The sequence below is a fragment of the Lepidochelys kempii genome, chromosome 19 (assembly GCF_965140265.1).
Source record: "Lepidochelys kempii isolate rLepKem1 chromosome 19, rLepKem1.hap2, whole genome shotgun sequence".
In the NCBI taxonomy this organism is placed as follows: domain Eukaryota; kingdom Metazoa; phylum Chordata; order Testudines; family Cheloniidae; genus Lepidochelys; species Lepidochelys kempii.
In genome coordinates, this window is record NC_133274.1 from 5,631,414 (window position 1) to 5,645,542 (window position 14,129).

General features: G+C 62.9%; 1 protein-coding gene across 4 annotated transcripts in view; it reads left to right on the forward strand.

Annotated features, from left to right (window-relative positions):
* Positions 1-298: 298 nt before the first annotated feature.
* Positions 299-14,129, forward strand: part of KCNQ4 (potassium voltage-gated channel subfamily Q member 4) — a 91,747-nt gene continuing 77,916 nt past the window's right edge. For 3 of the 4 annotated variants that reach the window (XM_073317574.1, XM_073317575.1, XM_073317576.1), the window contains exon 1: positions 3,135-3,986. In XM_073317574.1, coding sequence (XP_073173675.1) covers positions 3,691-3,986 — 296 coding nt within the window. In that variant the 5' untranslated portion in view covers positions 3,135-3,690. Of the gene's footprint in view, positions 371-3,134; positions 3,987-14,129 lie in introns of those variants that run through there. The other variant, XM_073317578.1, reaches the window with a different exon arrangement.

Below are 14,129 nucleotides of genomic sequence, written 5' to 3' on the forward strand. Positions count from 1 at the left end.
AGCTCGGGCGTGTGGGCAAATCCTTCGCAGGGAGAAGTATTAGGTGGCAAACGTATTATCTAGTCATTTATTGCACGTATTTCCAAAGCACCCAACACACTTAGTGATGCTCGCTGGGGCCGGGCGCTTGGGCCAGGATCCTCAACCACCATGATAAACAATTCACTAATCTAAGCCGTAAATTTTCACTCATGCTACTCTACTTCTCTTTCAGCAGCGTGGGCCCTGGGGTGCACTTGGGGGAAACTGGCTTTGAAAATAAAACCAGCTTCTTTAACCCCTTGGAGAGGAAGTGTGGCTAGGGCAGAGGAGGAGGAGCTAAGCCTGTGGCACATGCTGCTGACCCTCCCACCCCCGCGTGCCACATCAGGTAAATTGTTTAATCTCTCTGTGCCTCGGTTTCCCCATCTAAGTCAGCGATCGTACCTGCTGCTCAGCGTCAGGGGGCTGTGAGGCTTAGCTCATGCAGATCCACAAAGTGCTGGGAGATCTGCAGGTGAATGTTACGTTTACAGGCTGCCTAGGAAATAAACCAATCAGCAATAAACCGGGTGTGGCCAAGTGCTGGTCCTGGGGCATGTACACAGGGCCCTGGCCCCACGGCTCAGCCCTTGAACTCCGAGGGGGTCTGAGTTCAGGGCCACATGGCTGCAGGCAGCAAGCAGTGGCTGCTAGAAGCAGACACAACCTAGCCTTAATGGTGGGAGACCTGCAGGGCACGGATTGGGAGGGATTCTCAGCAGTAGCCAGGAAGGATGTGTCGTCTCTCCTTCCCAGCTGGGGGAAAGCGGGGACTTCTCTGTCCCTAACGGTACATCTCCACTGCAATAAAAGACCCACACCCCGACCGTGGCTGGCCCAAGTCAGCTGGTTGAGGCTTGCGGGATTTGGGCTGGGGGGCTATAAAATTGCAGGGCAAATCTTGTGGCTCAAACTGAAGCCTGGGCTCTGAAACCCAGTGATGGGGGGGTGGGTCTCAGCGCCTAGACTCCAGTCTGAGCCCCACCATCTACCCTGCAATGTTTAGCACCATGAGCCCAAGTCAACTGACCCATGCTCTGAGACTTGGTGCTGCGGGGTTTTTTTATCTTCTCTTGATTAACAAACACACCCTGAGGAACATAGCGATTGCCAGAATGCACCAGACGGGGGTCCATCTAGGCCAGTTTCCTCTCTGAGAGTGGCCCCCACCAGCTACGGCTGCAGAAAGTGCAAGGAGATCAAGTTTCAGAGGAACAGCCGTGTTAGTCTGTATTCGCAAAAAGAAAAGGAGTACTTGTGGCACCTTAGAGACTAACCAATTTATTTGAGCATGAGCTTTCGTGAGCTACAGCTCACTTCTGTGGGCAGCAGATTATCTTTAACACCTGGCCTTTGCTTGGCCTGCCCTGCCTGGTGAATCTGCCCACAGCGTATACCAGGATTGATTTACAACAGAGTCCAGATTATCCAAGATCTCTTCCAAACAAGCTGCTGCCATGTCTCCCGTCTCTGCTGATTCCCAGTTTATTGGTTCCCATTTCTCTAAACTGATTCCCTGTGCTCCCTGCCTTGCTTTTCCCAGTTGGTTCTCAAAGATGCTGAAGTTCAATAATTACAGATGGCTAATGTCTGGGACCAGTAGCAGATGATGCCTTCCCCAGAGCCTGGTGAAGCATCAGGGAGTCAGTTTCCTTCAGCTGCGGGCTACGTGTGGTCTCTCTCTGGGATTCAGATTAGAACAGGCTGCCCAAAAGGCAAAGTGAAACTTGGCCAAAAGCACCAAGTTATATGTAAGTTAAGCCATGGTCCAGTGTGCGTATCTCCTCCGCTGGGCCTCGTGCAGAGGATGGCGTCTATTCCAGCTCCCGGCCATAGGTCACAATCCTTTAGCTCGAGTGTAGAGGGTGATGCTTTTAGCTCCGGAGGTCTCCAGGGTCGGCCAAGGTGGGCCGTGTTTATATGTGTTTCTAAGCCCTGCATGGCTCTGACATGGGTGTTCAGCTGGTTTCAGGTCTCGGGGCAAGCTGAGCCCAGATCTTGTGCGCTCTCCCAACTCTTTCCAGCTAGCCTTGATCTCACTGGGAGGGAGCTGCCGGGATCGGACGGAGTTTTGCTTTTGGGGCAAGGTGGTGGAATTTAGTGGGTTTTGACTGAATTTCACAGTTTTTTGAGGGAGTTGTTTGAACCGCAAAGAGAAACTCAAGACTGTGGCCAAAGCTTAAGGGCTGCAAAGCCCCCGCAGGTGGTGGCCAAAGAAATGGAACCCAGGAGCTCCCCAGAGCTCTGCTTGGCATGTCATGGGGGGAAGGCAACAACTTAAACAGCCAAAGCTGCAAGCAGCCTGCAGCCTCTTCCCTGGGGCTGGGACCTTCAAGTGGTTAGGTTTTCAACAAGCTTTGCCAACCAGGCCCTCCCCTATTTGGAAACAACATTTTGATCCACTCCAGGTGAAGGCTGCCTGCTGGCATCAGAGAAAAACAGCAGCACAGATGTCAAAAACAGGTTTCAGAGGGGTAGCTGTGTTAGTCTGTATCAGCAAAAACAAGGAGGAGTCCTTGGGGCACTGTAGAGACGAACACATTTATTTAGGCATAAGAATATAAAAAAGAATCCCTCGCAAGGGCCAGACCGGAGCGTCCAGCCCCTTCTCTGACCGTGGCCAGCACTTCGGAGGAAGATGCAAGAGACCTTAAAATGCTGGATTATAGCTCAAGCTCTCCAGGGGGAGGGTCCTTCCTGACCACATGGGGTTTGCTTTGCGCCCTGAAGCATGAGGTTTTCTACCCCTGTTCATTCTTTACCTCCCCGCCGGGGTCTGGCTGGGGGGGCTGCTCGGCCCCAGAAATGCCCGACCTTTTACTGAGTAACAAGCTCACCGCCGTTTGGCTGGCGGGGGAAGGGAAACCACGGCGCTGGGCTGCGAGACGCCGCCGGAGAACGCATCGTAGCTGAGCCCTGAGCGGGACCCCCGCCCCAGCCAGGTGGGGGAAGCCGGGAAGCGACTAAGAGCCCAGCAGGCGGAGTCCGCACCCGCTCCGGCCCAGTAAGTCGCCGGGCTGCGCGGAGGGAGGGGCTGGGGGAGGAGAGAAAGGGCCCGGGGAGGAGGCGAGGTGACATGTGAGTGTAAGCAAAAGGCAGGTGGGAAGTCGAGCGGCATGGAGAGGGGCCGGGGAGAGCTCGGGGCTGGGAGAGCGGCGGAGGCTCGGAGTCCTGCGCGATTCGCTGCGCTTTGACGCTAACCAGCCCCCCGGAGTGCCATGTAAACTGCAACTCCTGGAAACTTCGGCGGCGGCTCTGCCAGGCTTCGGCGCAGGAGCCTCGGGACGCGCCCGCCGCCCCCCGCCGCCGAGGTGGGGGGGGCTCTCCCCGCTGCTCGGGGAGGGACGCTGCGTGTCGCCCTCCACCCCAGCCCGCTCCAGCTCCAGCTCCATCGCCGCCCCTTTCGGATGGGCTGAGGCTGCGGGACGTCCCGGGCTCCTTTCCCGGCCTCCTGCGCGGAGCGCACCGGGCGGACCCGCACTTGCAGGGGCGCGCGGTCCCCTCGCTGCCCGGGGCAGGAGCGCCAGCAAAGGGCCCCCCTTCGGGGAGCCAGGGGGCGCGCGGGGAGCTCCCCTCCCTCCGTCCCAGCCCGGGGCCCGGACTCGCCTGAAGCTCGGGCCATGCGGGGCCGGCCCGTCCGGGGGCCCCGCTCCCTGCCCTGAGCGCGCCATGGCCGGGCTGCAGCCGCCCGGCGAGGGGGACCTCCCCATGCTCTCGCCGCCCCCGATCCCCGGCGACCCCCGGCGCGGGGAGTTCGTCGCCCTGACCGCGGTGCAGACGGAGAAGAGCGAGCCGCCCGCGGGCAGCCCCCGGCGCCTGGGGCTGCTGGGGACCCCGCTGCCAGCGCCGCCCGGCGGGGCCGCCTCCCGCTCCGCCGCGCACAAGCGCTATCGGCGCCTTCAGAACTGTCTCTACAACGTGCTGGAGAGACCCCGCGGCTGGGCGTTCGTCTACCACGCCTTCATGTGAGTCCGCCTGCCCCCCAGCCTGCCCCCCAGCGACCCGCCTTCCCGTGAGTCCGCCTGCCCCCCAGCCTGCCCCCCAGCGACCCGCCTTCCCGTGAGTCCGCCTGCCCCCCAGCCTGCCCCCCAGCGACCCGCCTTCCCGTGAGTCCGCCTGCCCCCCAGCCTGCCCCCCAGCGACCCGCCTTCCCGTGAGTCCGCCTGCCCCCCAGCCTGCCCCCCATCCCCTCCAGCCTGCCCCCCCCAGCGACCCGCCTTCCTGTGAGTCCGCCTGCCCCCCAGCCTGCCCCCCCAGCGACCCGCCTTCCTGTGAGTCCGCCGGGCCCCCATCCCCGTCCCCTCCAGCCTGCCCCCCCCCAGCTACCTGCCTTCATGTGAGTCCGCCTGCCCCCCAGCCTGCCCCCCAGCGACCCGCCTTCCCGTGAGTCCGCCTGCCCCCCAGCCTGCCCCCCAGCGACCCGCCTTCCCGTGAGTCCGCCTGCCCCCCAGCCTGCCCCCCAGCGACCCGCCTTCCCGTGAGTCCGCCTGCCCCCCAGCCTGCCCCCCAGCGACCCGCCTTCCCGTGAGTCCGCCTGCCCCCAGCCTGCCCCCGCAGCGACCCGCCTTCCCGTGAGTCCGCCTGCCCCCCAGCCTGCCCCCCAGCGACCCGCCTTCCCGTGAGTCCGCCTGCCCCCCAGCCTGCCCCCCAGCGACCCGCCTTCCGTGAGGGCCGCCTGCCCCCCAGCCTGCCCCCCAGCGACCCGCCTTCCCGTGAGTCCGCCTGCCCCCCAGCCTGCCCCCCATCCCCTCCAGCCTGCCCCCCCCAGCGACCCGCCTTCATGTGAGTCCGCCTGTCCCCCAGCCTGCCCCACAGCGACCCGCCTTCCCGTGAGTCCGCCTGCCCCCCAGCCTGCCCCCCCAGCGACCCGCCTTCCCGTGAGTCCGCCTGCCCCCCCAGCCTGCCCCCCAGCGACCCGCCTTCCTGTGAGTCCGCCTGCCCCCCAGCCCTGCCCCCCAGCGACCCGCCTTCCTGTGAGGCCGCCTGCCCCCCAGCCTGCCCCCCATCCCCTCCAGCCCTGCCCCCCCAGCGACCCGCCTTCCTGTGAGGCCGCCTGCCCCCCAGCCTGCCCCCCAGCGACCCGCCTTCCTGTGAGGCCGCCTGCCCCCCAGCCTGCCCCCCAGCGACCCGCCTTCCTGTGAGGCCGCCTGCCCCCCAGCCTGCCCCCCAGCGACCCGCCTTCCTGTGAGGCCGCCTGCCCCCCAGCCTGCCCCCCAGCGACCCGCCTTCCCGTGAGGCCGCCTGCCCCCCAGCCTGCCCCCAGCGACCCGCCTTCCCGTGAGGCCGCCTGCCCCCCAGCCTGCCCCCCAGCGACCCGCCTTCCTGTGAGTCCGCCTGCCCCCAGCCTGCCCCCCATCCCCTCCAGCCTGCCCCCCCCAGCGACCCGCCTTCCGTGAGTCCGCCTGCCCCCAGCCTGCCCCCCAGCGACCCACCTTCCCGTGAGTCCGCCTGCCCCCCAGCCTGCCCCCAGCGACCCGCCTTCCTGTGAGGCCGCCTGCCCCCATCCCCGTCCCCCCCAGCCTGCCCCCAGCGACCCGCCTTCCTGTGAGGCCGCCTGCCCCCCAGCCTGCACCCCAGCGACCCGCCTTCCTGTGAGGCCGCCTGCCCCCCAGCCTGCCCCCCAGCGACCCGCCTTCATGTGAGTCCGCCTGCCCCCCAGCCCTGCCCCCCAGCGACCCGCCTTCCTGTGAGGCCGCCTGCCCCCCAGCCTGCCCCCCATCCCCTCCAGCCTGCCCCCCCCAGCGACCCGCCTTCCCGTGAGTCCGCCTGCCCCCCAGCCTGCCCCCCAGCGACCCGCCTTCCCGTGAGTCCGCCTGCCCCCCAGCCTGCCCCCCAGCGACCCGCCTTCCGTGAGTCCTCCTGCCCCCCCAGCCTGCCCCCCAGCGACCCGCCTTCCCGTGAGTCGCCTGCCCCCCAGCCTGCCCCCCAGCGACCCGCCTTCCCGTGAGTCCGCCTGCCCCCCAGCCTGCCCCCCAGCGACCCGCCTTCCCGTGAGTCCGCCTGCCCCCCAGCCTGCCCCCCAGCGACCCGCCTTCCCGTGAGTCCGCCTGCCCCCCAGCCTGCCCCCCAGCGACCCGCCTTCCCGTGAGTCCGCCTGCCCCCCAGCCTGCCCCCCAGCGACCCGCCTTCCCGTGAGTCCGCCTGCCCCCCAGCCTGCCCCCCAGCGACCCGCCTTCCCGTGAGGCCGCCTGCCCCCCAGCCTGCCCCCCAGCGAACCCGCCTTCCCGTGAGGCCGCCTGCCCCCCAGCCTGCCCCCCAGCGACCCGCCTTCCCGTGAGGCCGCCTGCCCCCCAGCCTGCCCCCCAGCGACCCGCCTTCCCGTGAGGCCGCCTGCCCCCCAGCCTGCCCCCCAGCGACCCGCCTTCCCGTGAGGCCGCCTGCCCCCCAGCCTGCCCCCCAGCGACCCCGCCTTCCCGTGAGGCGCCTGCCCCCCAGCCTGCCCCCCAGCGACCCGCCTTCCCGTGAGGCCGCCTGCCCCCCAGCCTGCCCCCAGCGACCCGCCTTCCCGTGAGGCCGCCTGCCCCCCAGCCTGCCCCCCAGCGACCCGCCTTCCCGTGAGGCCGCCTGCCCCCCAGCCTGCCCCCCAGCGACCCGCTTCCTGTGAGGCCGCCTGCCCCCATTCCCCGTCCCCCCCAGCCTGCCCCCAGCGACCCGCCTTCCCGTGAGGCCGCCTGCCCCCAGCCTGCCCCCCAGCGACCCGCCTTCCCGTGAGGCCGCCTGCCCCCAGCCTGCCCCCCAGCGACCCGCCTTCCCGTGAGGCCGCCTGCCCCCCAGCCTGCCCCCCAGCGACCCGCCTTCCCGTGAGGCCGCCTGCCCCCCAGCCTGCCCCCCAGCGACCCCGCCTTCCCGTGAGGCCGCCTGCCCCCCAGCCTGCCCCCCAGCGACCCGCCTTCCGTGAGGCCGCCTGCCCCCCAGCCTGCCCCCCAGCGACCCGCCTTCCCGTGAGGCCGCCTGCCCCCCAGCCTGCCCCCCAGCGACCCGCCTTCCCGTGAGGCCGCCTGCCCCCCAGCCTGCCCCCCAGCGACCCGCCTTCCGTGAGGCGCCTGCCCCCCCAGCCTGCCCCCCAGCGACCCCGCCTTCCCGTGAGGCCCGCCTGCCCCCCAGCCTGCCCCCCAGCGACCCGCCTTCCCGTGAGGCCGCCTGCCCCCAGCCTGCCCCCCAGCGACCCGCCTTCCCGTGAGGCCCGCCTGCCCCCCAGCCTGCCCCCCAGCGACCCGCCTTCCCGTGAGGCCGCCTGCCCCCCAGCCTGCCCCCCAGCGACCCGCCTTCCCGTGAGGCCGCCTGCCCCCCAGCCTGCCCCCCAGCGACCCGCCTTCCTGTGAGGCCGCCTGCCCCCATCCCCCGTCCCCTCCCCAGCCTGCCCCCCAGCGACCCGCCTTCCCGTGAGGCCGCCTGCCCCCCAGCCTGCCCCCCAGCGACCCGCCTTCCCGTGAGGCCGCCTGCCCCCCAGCCTGCCCCCCAGCGACCCGCCTTCCCGTGAGGCCGCCTGCCCCCCAGCCTGCCCCCCAGCGACCCGCCTTCCCGTGAGGCCGCCTGCCCCCCAGCCTGCCCCCCAGCGACCCGCCTTCCTGTGAGTCCGCCGGGCCCCCATCCCCGTCCCCTCCAGCCTGCCCCCCCAGCGACCCGCCTTCCTGTGAGTCCGCCGGGCCCCCATCCCCGTCCCCTCCAGCCTGCCCCCCCCAGCTACCTGCCTTCCTGTGAGTCCGCCGGGCCCCCATCCCCGTCCCCTCCAGCCTGCCCCCCCCAGCGACCCGCCTTCCTGTGAGTCCGCCTGCCCCCCAGCCTGCCCCCCCAGCGACCCGCCTTCCTGTGAGTCCGCCTGCCCCCCAGCCTGCCCCCCCAGCGACCCGCCTTCCTGTGAGTCCGCCTGCCCCCCAGCCTGCCCCCCCAGCGACCCGCCTTCCTGTGAGGCCGCCTGCCCCCCAGCCTGCCCCCCAGCGACCCGCCTTCCTGTGAGTCCGCCGGGCCCCCATCCCCGTCCCCTCCAGCCTGCCCCCCCCAGCGACCCGCCTTCCTGCGAGTCCGCCTGCCCCCCAGCCTGCCCCCCCCAGCGACCCGCCTTCCTGCGAGGCCGCCTGCCCCCCAGCCTGCCCCCCCCAGCGACCCGCCTTCCTGCGAGGCCGCCTGCCCCCCAGCCTGCCCCCCCCAGCGACCCGCCTTCCTGCGAGGCCGCCTGCCCCCCAGCCTGCCCCCCCCAGCGACCCGCCTTCCTGCGAGGCCGCCTGCCCCCCAGCCTGCCCCCCCCAGCGACCCGCCTTCCTGCGAGGCCGCCTGCCCCCCAGCCTGCCCCCCCAGCGACCCGCCTTCCTGTGAGGCCGCCTGCCCCCCAGCCTGCCCCCCCAGCGACCCGCCTTCCTGTGAGGCCGCCTGCCCCCCAGCCTGCCCCCCAGCGACCCGCCTTCCTGTGAGTCCGCCGGGCCCCCATCCCCGTCCCCTCCAGCCTGCCCCCCCCAGCTACTTGCCTTCCTGTGAGTCCGCCTGCCCCCCAGCCTGCCCCCCCAGCGACCCGCCTTCCTGTGAGTCCGCCTGCCCCCCAGCCTGCCCCCCCAGCGACCCGCCTTCCTGTGAGTCCGCCTGCCCCCCAGCCTGCCCCCCCAGCGACCCGCCTTCCTGTGAGTCCGCCTGCCCCCCAGCCTGCCCCCCCAGCGACCCGCCTTCCTGTGAGTCCGCCTGCCCCCCAGCCTGCCCCCCCAGCGACCCGCCTTCCTGTGAGTCCGCCTGCCCCCCAGCCTGCCCCCCCAGCGACCCGCCTTCCTGTGAGTCCGCCTGCCCCCCAGCCTGCCCCCCCAGCGACCCGCCTTCCTGTGAGTCCGCCGGGCCCCCATCCCCGTCCCCTCCAGCCTGCCCCCCCCCAGCTACCTGCCTTCCTGTGAGTCCGCCGGGCCCCCAGCCTGCCCCCCCCAGCTACCCGCCTTCATGTGAGTCTGCCGGGCACCCACCTGGGGGGCGCCCTACCCCTTTCCCTCCAGCCTGATACCCAGCTACCTGCCTTCATGTGGGTCCCACCAGGCCCTCAGCCTGGAGCAGGTTCCCATCCCTGCGCCCCCCCCCAACCTGTCCTCGACCCCTGGCTCCTCGGTGCCCTCAGCCTGACACCCATTCACCCACCTTCATGTGGCCCTGTCTGACCCCTAGGTCCCTAACCTCACCACATCCCTGGGGTGGCAGGGTCCAGCATGTGAGAGGGGTCCCAGCCTGACCCTTCAGGATAACACCATCCTCTGAGCCCCCCCAGCCCTTTCCCCCATCTACACACCTTCATCCCAGTACTGGGCCAGGTTGGCTCATCTGTAGGGGTCCCATCAACTATTCCCCCATCTCTATCCTGACCCCTAATCTCCCAAGGACCAGCCCACCAATCTAATCCCCAGGAGGTCCCTCATCCTCCTTCCCCAGCGCCATGTGTTTGTGTGGGTACTGTGGCTCCTGCATAACCCCACCATCCACACCTCACAACTATTAGGCTCTTGCCTGAGTTCTGAATAGGGGAGCATCCCCGGTCCCCATCCCAGTCCTCACTGCACCACTCCAGTCTGCATAGACAGTACCCATCTCCCAATGCTGGTCCCCATGGGGGTCCTTCTAGTCTCCAGTCTCGGGTTTCATCTCCACTCTTTTTCACCAGTCCCCTTTTCTCCTCGCCCACATCCTTTCTCTCAGGGCTGATTCCTACCCGAGCTTCTTTCCAGTCCTTCCTCCGCTCCACCCCTCTTCCGCCAATGCTATCCTAACCCTGAAGTCCTTTCTTGATCCAGTATCCACCAGCTTCTAGTCCTGATCCCCTTCCGCCATTTCAGCCCACCTTTCACAATCCATCTCTTCCTTCCAGGTGGCCAGTTCTCTTGTCAATCCCCTTTCTACCTTAAACCCCCTGCAAAGAGCTCTCAACTGCCAGCAGAACCTGCTGGGGGAGTCCCCAGGGGTCCACATTCCTCTGTCTTGTCTCCATGTGAATGTAAAGAATCCACACCTGCTTGCATACAGCTTCAAAACTCTTCCAAAATTTGCACTAGTTTCCTACGAATTCAGTTCACACCTTTCAAATCCAGGTACATGTTGTTAACAGCCTTGTCTGTGTTCCACTTCATTGACTAGTGTGTTGAGTTTTCGACTAACATCTTATTTTGGGAGGAGGGGGGTTGGGTTACAAACAACTTTTGTGGCTTGCTTTTTTAAAAAAAAAGCACTCCATTGTTTGAACTTTGTGTCAAGTCTCAGACGAGGTGAGAATACCTCCCAGATCATTTCCTCTCAGTTTGTTTCTTTTTCAAGTTTCAGAGTAACAGCCGTGTTAATCTGTATTCGCAAAAAGAAAAGGAGGACTTGTGGCACCTTAGAGACTAAAAGGTTAGTCTGTAAGGTGCCACAAGTACTCCTTTTCTTTTTTCTTTTTCAAGTTTGAGATAGTATCTTCTGCTTTGCATGACTTCAAATTAAAAAGGTAGGGGTTTTTTTAGTGTTAAATAACAATGTTGATAGTTTATTAGCTCCAAGCCCTGGAATGGACCCAGAACATAAACACAGGCTTGCTTTCTGGGTCTGCCTTCCCTAGATATTAACTGGCCCGAAGGTTTTGCGGCTGTCATGAACTATAGCGTAGCTGTGATAATCCAGGAAAGCAAATGGAACCCCTGAAAAAAAAACCCTTTCCCAGCATGGGAAATGATGTATGTATTGTGGCCCAAGGGATATTGGTTGCTTAGTTTAGCTTCTTTCTGAAGAAACAAAAGATTTGTGTTAATCCCCCTTCAGATTTTGACCCTAAAGTTTTTGTTTGACTGTTTGGAATTTTAAAATTTAAAAATCAAAGCAGCTCAAACATAATAATACTAAAGACCTAGAAATGAGATGAGTTGCCCTCCATTCTCGCTTGGAGAGAAAACAAGAAACATTTGTCTGACTATTTCTGTTTATTTTTCTTAAAATGCAAATCAAGGGTCTGTCCTAGAAAGAACTCTTGACTTTCAGAAAGGCAGGAGCGGTGATGCCTTGGTTCTACAGGGCTGGGCCCTAGAAAAACAATCCTCACTTAACAGATCTCTGGTGGGTGAGCTGCCTGGTATGTACATGAGTCTGTTAATTTCATTAACAAACTCCCATTCTCAGGGATGGCAAAGGGAAGCCAGCGTCATTTATCAAACGGTGACTTAGAAGGGAACGGACTTGTGTGTGCGTGCTCTGGGGAGACACGGAATGAAGAGTGATTGCGTTAGAGGACACCAGCTCAGCACGGGCTGTGACATGATTGGTTTTGAATAGAATGCAAGGCATTCATGATCGGTGCCTTACAAGTGCAGTGCAGACATTTCTTGGGTTCAGCAGAAAGGGTAATTATTGAGAAACGAAAGGGGGACCAGGAGGCCTCCAAACCTTGTGTTGCTCCAGTGTCAGCTGGTGTTAATTTGGGGGAATGGGGCTTTGCCACAGAAAATTAGCGAGTTGTCTTTCTGCCTAATTAGATAGCTTGTGATTTTTTTGTGCTTAAAACAGTTGCAATGGTGCTCTGGGTAAATAGGAGGTCCATAAATCAAAGAGCAGGTGTTCTGTGTCCCAGAGGCACGTTTTTTCCTCTTTTAAGTGGGTTATTTCAGCCAGCGTGCTCTTACCGTATTTCTCTTTAGTTATACAAAGGCAAAGGAAGAAACGGCAGTAGGAAAACTCCCTGCCCTGATCCTAGGGTGCTAGCTCCCTTGGCAGAAGTGTTGGGAACCTCTTTGCATAGGTAGAATGAATTAGGAACCAATGTCTGCCCCATGAAAGGGTCTCTCCCTGGGTGGAACGCCACTGGAATTATGCATATTGGAATCGGGCTAGATCTGTAAGGGAGACTCAAACACTAGGCACTGCAATGCCAACTCTGCGTGCCTTGCTGCCTGGCGGGAGTCACCCAGTCTCCCTGTTCCATGCAAGGGGCGTGTTAAGTGCCTAAAAAAAGGACCCACAAAAGTCAGTGGCTGAGTGATCTGCCTAAGCTAGCCAAGAGGAAATGCCAAGGGAAGAAGCCAAAGGGAGTTAGGCATCAAAGTCTGGGCTGGAGGGAGGATGCCTCCATCTGCTTGGGATTCACAGCCATGTGTACCCTTCTGAAGTTGGGCACCTACACCCTTTCTCCTTGGGGGTGCACAAAGGAGGAGTCCCCCTTGCCACATGTAGCTCAGCAGTTCGAACGCTCGCCCAGGAAGTCGAGAGACCCAGAATCAAATCCCCCTCCCACCCCCACAGCCTTGCGTGGAGCAGGGACTTGGCTATCCTGCCTTCCAAGCAAGTGCTCCAACCACTGGGGGTAAGGAGCTCTGGGGCAGGTCTCTCTCAACCTCTCCTTGGAGCTGTGCCACACGGCACAAATATTCTAGGTTTCTTGGGCCAGAGAGAGAGAGATCGACTCTATATCCCGGTGACTGGATGTTCATTGCCTCATCTCCTCTTGCAGCAGCCTTGCTCTGTGCTAGGTTCGATCTGGTGGGTGGCCACTGAAAACGCCTCCCGGGTCAGGCCCCACAGGTGAAATATGTAGGGCAATGCCCAGTGTGAGGATGCTGCTGGACTCAGAGTGAGCTGGGTGTCAGGATTTATGTGGCATTGCACATGCCCGATGGCAGAAATGTAGTCACCCTGGGGAATTTATTGGGGGCGGGGGGGAGTTTGATGTCTAAGGAGTGTAGGTGCCCGTGGGGTTAGGCAGCAGCTGGGTGGGGACTTTAAGGCTCCACATTTTGGGCTTGGGTCCTGAAGAGGCATTGAGGTTCCTAATTCGCTTTGTGGATCTAGCCCTTGCTCTGCAAAGCAAGAGAGCTGAAAAACGCGGCTGAGAGGGGAACATATGCGCAGAAAGGGAAGTGTGGTTAAGCGGTGGGAGCCTGTGTCTGGGTGGAAGCGCTGCTAGATTCTCTTCTAGGTGGTACCGCTGCTCGTGGCTTTGTGCAACTTGCAGGGGAGCTGCGTCTCTGTGCCACTGGTTTCCCCAGAAGCCCAACCCGGGCATTACCACCCGTGCCTGGAAGAGAGGGCAGCAGCCTACCTCATTCGTCTCTGTAAAGGGAGTTGAACTCCTTGGCTGAGTGGAGCACTACGGGGGGCCTGATAGGACACCCGCTGGAAATCTGAGCGAGAGACCTGCGAGTGTGTGAAGTGCAGAGTGCCTCAGACAGAGGATAAAGAGCAGCAGGTTTGCACATGTAAATAAATATCTATTTAGACCCTTTCTGACAGCAGGTCCCTTCCTGTTTCGTTTTTCGCGATGCAAGGCATATGTGGATTTCTTTCCCCCCCCCTTCCAAATTCTGATTTAAAGCTCAAAGAGTCTGAATGTCTTTGAAGGAGCCGTAGATTCTCCATGCTGCCGTGCGAATGAGCTTCCAAAGCACCCAAAGGTTTGCTGAGGCAGCTTGGGCTAGTGGGTAGAGCAGTGGGGCTGGGGAGACCAGGATTCTAGCCCCAGCTCCAAGACTGACCTCTTGTAAGACCTAGGGTGAACCTGTGCCCTTCTCTCTCTCCACCCCCGCCCCCTTTGTCTAGTCTATTTAGATTGTGAGCACTTCGGGGCAGGGCCTGTCTCTTGTGCTGTGCGTGTGAGTGTGAGAAGGGCTGGAGGATAATGACTGCCTAGATCTACTCTTAGCAGGGCGGTGTTGTGGCATTACTCTGCCCTTAGGACAGATTTGAATGGGGAGCGGGTAGCCTGCTCCTCTGCTCTCCTCCGACAGCAGCAGGGTCCAATGCAGCGACGCTGCACGTTCCCCAGCCGGATGTCCTTGGGGCCGTGTCCAGGTCTATCGGTGGGTTCAGCCACAAGTGGGACAAGCGAAAGTGCTGGGATTGTGTCTCCTAGTCGCTGTTCAAAGCCTGCTCAGGCCTCGTGGGAAAACCCTGCTGAGCGCTCTCTGCAGAGATCGCTCTGCTCACAGACCAGTGCCAACGTCCCGAGCTGCGGTTGGCTTTCTTTTATTTCATTTTTTCCTCCTTCCGTGTCCCTCTTAACTTGCTCCAGGTGTTTTCATGGGGATGGGGTGGGGAGAGTGGAGGGAAAGCTCCCAAAGACTCTCTCTATTTTATGCCTGGCTAATTTTGGGTAGGGGGGACCTGTAGTTTGGCTTGCAGTGCCATTAACC